Source organism: Alexandromys fortis, unplaced genomic scaffold, assembly GCF_014885135.2.
Source record: "Alexandromys fortis isolate MF-2015 unplaced genomic scaffold, M_Fortis_MF-2015_v1.1 scaffold_216, whole genome shotgun sequence".
Lineage (NCBI taxonomy): Eukaryota > Metazoa > Chordata > Mammalia > Rodentia > Cricetidae > Alexandromys > Alexandromys fortis.
Window position 1 is genome coordinate 1163990 of NW_026068089.1, and position 9061 is coordinate 1173050.

The window sequence follows — 9061 nt, forward strand, 5'->3', positions numbered from 1 at the left end:
CGCAATGGTAGAAAAGGGCTCTCCCACTGTGTTTCCTTGACTGGCATGAAGCTCACTGTGTAGAACAGACTGGCCATCCCCCTGCCTCTGCCTCTGCTGGGATTAAAGGCAGCACCACCAGGCCCAGCCTGATAATAGCTTAATTTTCCATAGTTCCAACCTGGAAACAACCCAGTCATATGCCAACAAGTGACAAGATAAACAGATGTAGGGTGTGACAGGGAAGCAAGAAAATGGCCCTGAATCCATCGCCCGCTTTCAGAAACAAAAACAAAAATGGGGCTGGAGAGATGATGGCTCAGTGGTTAAGAGCACCGGCTGCTTTTCTGTAGGTCTTGAGTTCAGTTACCAACAACCACATGGCTCACAACTATCTATAGTTTTTTTAAAAAGTGCAAAAAAAGTGTGCCTGGCCAGCTCATAAAAGCACTAGCAGTACACCCAGTGACCAGGTCAATGGGTGCTGTACACCCACAATTCCAGCACTCCTACAGTGGCCCGGAAGCAATGACAGAATTATTAGAAGCCAGTAGGCCCTGGCCTGGGGTGCTCAACACAGCTGTAGAAACGAGGGACCCTCCCTCGGCAAGGTGGAGGGGAACCCGCTGTTGACACTTGTCCTTCTACATGGGTGACTGACATGTGCACACATGTGAACACGCAATTAAGATAAAAATCTGGGCAGTGTGGGTGGCACTTGCCTTTAATTCCAGCACTTTTGGGGGATGGGGAGCAGAGGCAGGAGGATCTCTGAATTCCAGGCCAGTCTGGTCTATAGAGTAAATTCCAGGACAGAAAGAGCTACACAGAGAAACCCTGTCTTGAAAAACCAAATAAATAAATAAAATTTTAAAATGAAAAAAAAATAACTGCATATGCTCTAGCACACACACATGTGCACACACACTCATGGAATGGTTGTTAGGATACTTTTGTTTGATTCTTTTTTGTTTTTGAGACAGGCCTCTCTATTCTACAGTTGGGATGGGAGAGTTTCCTGTGTCACTGTGTAAAACAGCCTGGTCTCACAGACTTCACACACCTCTGCTTGCCTTTGCTTCCTCAGTGCTGGGATTAAGGTGTGTGCCACCAGGTCCTGCTGTTGTAATTGCATAAGTGTAGGGTATATAAGTGTGAGTGGACTTTAAATCACCCCTACACACCCCTCCCTGGGTTAGGATCGGTGATCCAGTAGTTGCCCGTCATGCGTGAGGCCCTGGGCTCAGTCCTTTGTACCATCCACGTCCACCATCAAATAAAAGGAAGATCCAAAAGAGAACACAGCTCCGCCGGTCCCCAGCACTCTTGTGCTTTAGAATGTGAGTTGTTCCCTCCTCTGATGCCGACACTGCCCTGCCAGTTGTCAGATGCTAGGGCTGTCTCACTCCATTTCATCTGGAAACCGGTGGAGTGACTTCTTGATCAGACTTGCAGAGCTGCGTGAATATATTAGAGTCTCAGTTCTTCCAGCTGTGCCTGTGATTCTGTTGCCATTCACACATCAAAAGCTCCGTGCTTCACTTAGAATCGCTTTGATAGCTCACTTAATTCCATGAAGACCTGTTCGAGCACTCAGAGGAAACAGAAGCAAATGATTTAATAAATAATCCAAGAAGTCCATGCAGCATGGCCTTTGTGACAGAGGTCTGTGATCGCAACACTTGAGAGGTCAAAGCAGGGTCGAGAATTCAAGGCCAGCTTGGTCTAAGGAGTGAGACCCTGCCTTTGGAAAAAAAAAAAACCAGAACACTCCCATCAAGACAGATTCTTGCAGCTATAAACTGGTGGGCTTATAGATGTGACTGTCCTGAGCACTAGTTTACCCCATAGGCTCTTACACAATAGCCAAGTGTAATGAAGGTGAAGAATGACGACTGCACTTTAAACCATAGGCGGGTCAAACAGTGACTTAGCAGAAATCCCACGGATTAATTATTAACCTATGAAAGCCTCTGTTGAGAAAGGAACTTGGGAAACTGTTGACGAGGCTAGGCGCAGAGCCCTTTCACTTCCTTTATTTAAAAGAAAAAGAAAAAAAGGAGTTGGGTGGGGTGCCGTGGGGAGAGGAGAAAAGAGGAGACTAAATTATGATATCTCAGTCGAACATCCCTTGGGGGCTCTAATCCACGCGGGGACTCTCCTCAGGACGGACTTGCTGACTGGCTGGGTGGGTGAGGTGGAAGGGCCTTGCTTATAACAAACCGCAGCATAACCTTGCCGCTGCCTCCAGACCCAAACAAGGCCAGGCAGGTCCAGATCGGAGTTCTGGCTGCAACTCTCCTGAGGAACCACGAGGGACAGCCCTGGGCCCCTGCGCACGCAGCTGTGCCAACTTCGGCCTCATCTCCTGGGTGGGGTGGGGAGGGAATCTTGGGTTTTGTTTTTCTGCTCGGCGGCGCCACCTTCCTTCCCGGTTGGCTCTGGAACGCGGCCCTGAGCCTGCGCCCTGCTCCTCCTCCAGAGGACTGCTCCGGGCTGTGGCCCGTTTTCCTCCAGTCGCCGCGATGTCGCTCGCCATCCTGGTCCTCCGGCTGGTTGTCGGCATCCTGACGTTTCCCATGTATCTGCTGAACCTTTTAGGCATGTGGAACTGGATATGCAAAAAGTGGTTTCCCTACTTTCTGTCGCGGTTCACGGTGACGTACAACGAGCAGATGGCGAGCAAAAAGAAGGAGCTTTTCAGCAACCTACAGGAGTTCGCGGGCCCCTCGGGGAAGCTGTCGCTGCTGGAGGTGGGCTGCGGCACCGGGGCCAACTTTAAGTTCTATCCCCCCGGGTGCAGGGTGACCTGTGTCGACCCTAATCCTAGCTTCGAGAAGTTCCTGTTCAAGAGCGTCTCAGAGAACCGGCAGCTGCAGTTCGAGCGCTTCGTGGTGGCGGCCGGGGAGAACATGAGCCAGGTGGCTGATAGCTCCATGGACGTGGTGGTCTGCACCCTCGTGCTGTGCTCGGTGAAGAACCAGGAGAAGATTCTGCGCGAGGTGTGCCGAGTGCTGAGGCCGGTGAGTGACAGATGAGGACTAACCCTGACCCTACCCCAAGGGCGGTCCTGTCAATTTCAGGTGTATTCTAATCTAAAGGGTACACTTAAAAAAAATCAGGGAAGGATTTTTTTTTTAAAGAGTGGCGGAGAACGATAAAGGTAAGTACTGACAAATCAAAATTTAAAAAGTTTTAAATTGCTGCAGAGGCAAGAGCCTGCAGGACAGCTCAAACGTCGGACTTGCTAACAGCAGCTTCCGGAACAGCTGAAGGGTTCATGCCCCCCCCCCAAGTTAAAAAACATTACAAGTGCCAACACTGAGGAGGCAGAGGCAGGCTGATCTCTATGAGTTTGAGGCCAGCCTGGTCTACATAGTGAAGCCCAGGCCAGCCAAGGCCACACACAGAAACCCCCGTCTCAAAAACCAAACCTAACAACAATTGGCAAGTAACTAAGGACAATGGATTTCTTAAAACTGGTCAGAGTTCAAAACAAAACAAAACAAAACAAACAAGATGAGCAACTGGGCAAGATCAAGAACACAAATTAAAGTAGTCATTGTTTGAGGAAAAACCTAGAGGCCATTTTTAACCATGACACTATCTGAGACATAGTCTAGGTACTGGGGTGGATCTGGGAAGGGGCCCTCATACAGCAACTTTATCTACTAGAAATTTATCTACAGCTACACATGTGCGAAACCTTGTCCATCACAAGGATAGTCATTAATGGAGCATCGGCATTAGTGGAAACGGGAGAAAACCTGTCTGCGGATGGAGATTGTCACATAGTCAGGAACGCTGTAGCTATGAAAAAGTTGGCTGGGTGTGGTGGCACACACATAAACCCGGTGAAAGTCAGTGTCTGGGAGGCTGAGGGCTCAGCATAGTCTCTGGCACAAGACAGGTGCGCAGCAATCAAACTAGCAGGTAAAGATCCGTAGCCACGCCTCACACACACTGACGTGGCCTCGGTTGTCTTTGTTAGCATCTATGGTTGCTTAATGGAACCCAGATCATTATGACAGCCTCAGTTTACCCTGACCATAGCCCTCTGAAGCAGGTGCTTATGCTCATCCTATCAGAGAAGAGGTTTAAGAAGTGCATCCAAGTTACACAGCAATGCTTGTGAATCCAGGTCTCATTCTCACTCAATTGTCAGGCTGGCCTGAAACTCTGTAGGTAGACCAGGCTGGCCTGAAACTCTGTAGGTAGACCAGGCTGGCCTGAAACTCTGTAGGTAGACCAGGCTGGCCTGAAACTCTGTAGGTAGACCAGGCTGGCCTGAAACTCTGTAGGTAGACCAGGCTGGCCTGAAACTCTGTAGGTAGACCAGGCTGGCCTGAAACTCTGTAGGTAGACCAGGCTGGCCTGAAACTCTGTAAGTAGACCAGGCTGGCCTGAAACTCTGTAGGTAGACCAGGCTGGCCTGAAACTCTGTAAGTAGACCAGGCTGGCCTGAAACTCTGTAGGTAGACCAGGCTGGCCTGAAACTCTGTAGGTAGACCAGGCTGGCCTGAAACTCTGTAGGTAGACCAGGCTGGCCTGAAACTCTGTAAGTAGACCAGGCTGGCCTGAAACTCTGTAAGTAGACCAGGATGGCTGTGAACTCACAGAGCTCTGCCTCCCAAGTACTGGATTAAAGACATGCACCACTACACCCTGCCCAGGTCCAGCTCTTCAGTGAGAATATCACTGTCATCTTCCGGATTTCGGCATTTCTGCCCCTTTGCTGTCCCTCAGCTGAGGCTCTCCCGCAGCTCTCCTTCCACAAATATACCCTCCCCAACAGTCTCACGTGTCCCGAGTGTTTTCAGCTACATGCCTGCTCAGATTTCCGAATCTCAACACCTATGCAGAGTTTGCTCCGCCCCGCCCTGCCAAGCTCTGGGACTATTCACAGACATAGCAAAGCCCATCTCTGCTTTGCCTTCTTGTCTCCTGCCCTAGCCTGAGGAAATGACATATTTGGTTTTTCGTTTTTACTAGGAAATTTGGTTTTCTTTCTTTCTTTCTTTCTTTCTTTTTTTTCTTTTTTTCTTTTTTTCTTTTTTTTTTTTTTTGATTTTTCGAGACAGGATTTCTCCGTAGCTTTTGGTTCCTGTCCTAGAACTAGCTCTTGTAGACCAGGCTGGCCTCGAACTCACAGAGATGGAAATTCGGTTTTCTATTCGTAAACATATGCTTTTTTTTTTCTTGTCTGTATAATTTGGGATAACTACATCTCTAAACTGAAATCTATCTGGAACTCTGCCTTTGGGTGTCCAGGACCAGAGTAGCTTAACAAAGGCCAGCAAAAGAGATGCATTTCTTTCCCCCCTTGGAAACACACAGGGCTGCTTAGGTAGCATGTCCATGCCCTACGTGGGCTGCAGGGCTGCTCGGGTAGCATGTCCATGCCCTACGTGGGCTGCAGGTGAAAAATCAAAGTACAGTTTCTCCCCTAAAGGCAATATCACTCACCATCCCTGGCTGAGTAAAACCGAAGGATGAAATGCCACCCTGGCTGTCATTTGCACTATGAATGGAATAACACAGTCCAGTCTACACAGCACCTGTAGGGAGGTTCCTACTCTCCTTCGACAGCTCCTGTGTTTCCAGCACTTACAGTCAGTGCCTGGGAACACTTTGCTAATGAATTGAAAGATTTTTTGTTTTGTTTTGTTTTTAAGTAGAAGTCAGATGTGGTGGAACACACCTGCAATGCCAGCTTGAGGCAGGGGGACTGGGAGTTCGAGACCAGCGACAGGATGAGTTTGCTGTGTAGTGAGCTCGAGACCAACCTGGGTGAAGTGAGACTGTTTCGAAAGTTAAGGAATAACAACAAAAAGACAGAAGAGGGGGAGGCGGCCAGTAAGAGAGCGCAGCCGGCAAAGGCACTGTGGTCAAGTCTGCTGCCCTGAGGGCCACGTGGTGGGAGAAGAGAACACACGTGTGCACACACTTACACACGCACTTGTGTTTTCACACTCAGACTAATAATGTAATGAAAATTTTAAACAAAAGAGGGACTTGGTGTTAATGCATTCATGAAGCATTTGTGTAGCAAACATGAGAGAGGAGTCAGAACCCTGAGCACCAAAGCACAACAGTAAAAAGCAAGATTGTGAAGGAGCAACGACAGATACAAAAATAAGAGAAACCTGGCAAGTTTCCTTTTGAGAAAGACTGCCTGAGTTTAAGGACTGTTGTTGTCCACACACGTGTGTGTGTGTGTGCACATTCATGTGCCCACACACCAATTCTAGAACAGGGGAGTCAGAAACCGGCAGCTCTCTGAGGCCAAGTCAAGGTGGTGAAATCCAGCCAGTGAGATGCTGGGTCAAAAGTGGGGACTGCCCCTGAGAAGCCATATACCGGAAGTTGTCCTCTGACCTCCACACAAAGCCCTACACATGGAAACTCACACATGAACACTCAGGTAAAAATACACTTATCTTTAGGGTTCTTAATAGATAGAAAATCTTTTTACTAGAAAGCTTGTGTACTTGGGTTCCTTTTAAGTCTGCCTGTTGATATCCATCCTTGCTTGCTCATGGAAACAACTGCTTTTTTCTCTTAAGGAGCCGTCACTTTATTACAGTGTGATTATATTAGCTAGCCGCCTGACTCAAGCCTACAGCCCCAGCCCCAGGGCCCGCAGAGGCAGGAGGATCAAGGTCGGCCAGTACAAAGGGTGCTGCCAGAGGAGGCCCCTTCCTGTGTGCAGCCCGCCCGGCTGAGGGGAGAGGGGGGAACAGGCAGGGCTCTCTTTGTAGCAGCGGAAACACTAGGGCACACCCTTCATGGGCATGCTAGCTCCAGGGTAAAGGTGAGAGAATTTTCCCAAAGGGCAATTTGAAAACTTCTACCAAGGTGTTTTAAAAGGCACCCACCACGGACTCAGCCCTGCTTGTAAACAATGTAGCTGTTTGGAAATTACAAGTGCTCTCAAGATTGGTAGACATTAATGCTGGTTACAGTGAAAAACTGGGAAAAGCCTAGCAGATACGAAGTAAAATAAAGATTATAAACAATGTGTGGTCCAGATGTAATGTTAGGAAAAATTGCCTGTTCCAGGCCTGAAGATGTGGTCCCACTGTGATCATCCCGCCTTAGCCTCTCTTGTGTGGAGACTCTAGGCATGGGCTATCTTGCCCAGCTAGTGCTGTATAAAATGTGACCGAAATTCAAACTACATTACCCATTACCTAACTCCATTATAATTTACCGGTGAATTCTCAAAGTTGGCTTCAGGCACTGAAATTTTATGCTTCACGCATCTTTGAAAGCTGTTTTCCCAGAACCAGTATCTTTAAAGTGTGTGTGTGTGTGTGTGTGTGTGTTCTTTCTTAGGGAGGCGCTTTCTACTTCATGGAGCACGTGGCGGATGAGCGGTCCACCTGGAATTACTTCTGGCAGCAGGTTCTGGATCCTACCTGGTTCCTTCTGTTTGACGGATGCAACCTAACGAGAGAGAGCTGGAAGACTCTGGAGCAGGCCAGCTTCTCGAAGCTCAAGCTGCAGCACATCCAGGCTCCGCTGTCCTGGGTTTTGGTGCGACCCCACATCTACGGGTACGCTGTAAAATAGGGGGAGGGGCACAAGGCAGAATCCCTGCCAGAGCTCAAGGCTTCAGTTTAGATGCAAACTTCCACCTGGGGGAGGCGAAGTCCACTTCATTCTGTTCAACCATTTCTACATTCTCTCTCAAAACCAAATCAAAGCGGCTTTGAACCTCCTTCAAAGCGACCAATGGTCTCCAAGCCTTTGATAATAAGGCAACCGATAGCTGGCAAACCAAACAAATCAACTCCAGCTAACTGAAAATCCACATCTGACTAACAGAAAATCTCCCCGCCCCCCCGCCAAGAAAATGAAATCTGAACCCACTTGCTGCCCTGGTGTCTCTGCTCTGGCTTTCACTGCCCAATGTGCTCAGGCCAGCAGCTTTCTGTCTTTTGGTTAAGTGTTTCACCAAATCCTGCTGCACCACACGGTTTTTACGCGTGCACCGCGCCAATGCTCCTGCGTCACCGCAGGACTGCACCCGGCCACTGGCATTCTGGGGTCAATTATCCGGCACGTGCTTTGTTGAACATAAGAGACTCTAGGCAGCGAAAGGGCGGCCCCTGCATTGGGGAAAATGGGCACACCGTGCGGGGGACTCAAAGTGCAACCCGTAAAAGTAGTGGGCAGGGCCTGGGGGATTCTTCTGACCAAATTCCCCTGGCACTGAACTGGGCAAGGTGGTGCACACCTTTAACCCCAGCACCTAAGAGGCAGATTTCAGTAGATCTCTGAGCTCTGGGCCAGCCTGGTCTACAGAGTGAGTTCTAGAACAGCCAGAGAGACACAAGAAAATCTTGGGGGAGGGGGCGGAGGAAAAAGCCCACTGGTCCTGGAAGAAAAGCACGGACATCATTGTGTATGCACTGAGAACGAGTCTGGGTGGGCCACTCGAGGGTCTCAGCTACAGTTTGTATGTATGTAAACAAATATATTTTCTGAGATGCAGAAGTTCTGTTTTGAACATCAAATCATAAATTCATATTCCTTTAAGAAATGGAAATAGTCTATACTTGGCTGGCTTGTCTTCATTTGTGTCTTAGCGTCTGAGAAGGAAACGTCACCTTAGACAGGGAAGGCATTTGAACTCACAGATGTGTTTTTCTGCATCCAGGTATGATGCACAACATACAAGGGATGGTCCTTGATGCTGGGCCCAGATCAGCCCAGAGGTGACTGAGGGGCGAGGGGGAGGGGCCTAGGCCTTCTGAGAGGGGGAAGACATCCTGGCAGGGGCACAGGCAGCTTTGTCACATTGTGTCACAGTCAGGAGCCTGAGAGTGGAGAGAAGTAGGACCAGACCATAAAAATTCAAGTGATTCATTTTCTTCAGCAAGACAACTAAAGGTTTCACAGTCTTCCAAAGCAGCCCACTGACTGGGGACCAAGTGCTCAGGCCAACAAGCCTGTGGGGACAGCTAGCATTCAGCCATTTTGGTGTGGGCATGTAGTTGCTTGTTTTTGGTTGTGGTGTCGTAGTAGGGACTGAACCAAGGGCTGTGGGCATGCTAGACAAGGCTATACCATTGAA

General features: G+C 49.0%; 1 protein-coding gene across 1 annotated transcript; it reads left to right on the top strand.

Moving 5' to 3' along the window:
• The first annotated feature begins 2366 nt into the window (after window positions 1-2366).
• On the top strand, window positions 2367-8540 carry Tmt1a (thiol methyltransferase 1A). The gene is made up of 2 exons (XM_050122404.1): window positions 2367-3002; window positions 7318-8540. The coding sequence occupies exons 1-2, from the start codon at window positions 2505-2507 to the stop codon at window positions 7552-7554; spliced, it is 735 nt and encodes a 244-aa protein (XP_049978361.1). The 5' UTR covers window positions 2367-2504; the 3' UTR covers window positions 7555-8540.
• The last annotated feature ends 521 nt before the right edge of the window (window positions 8541-9061 follow it).

Excerpts from the sequence above, each read along its gene's own strand:
- Tmt1a (XM_050122404.1), top strand. The coding sequence starts at position 2,505 with ATGTCGCTCGCCATCCTGGTCCTCCGGCTGGTTGTCGGCATCCTGACG. Across the intron at positions 3,003-7,317 it reads TGTGCCGAGTGCTGAGGCCG|GGAGGCGCTTTCTACTTCAT; the intron begins GTGAGTGACAGA and ends GTTCTTTCTTAG.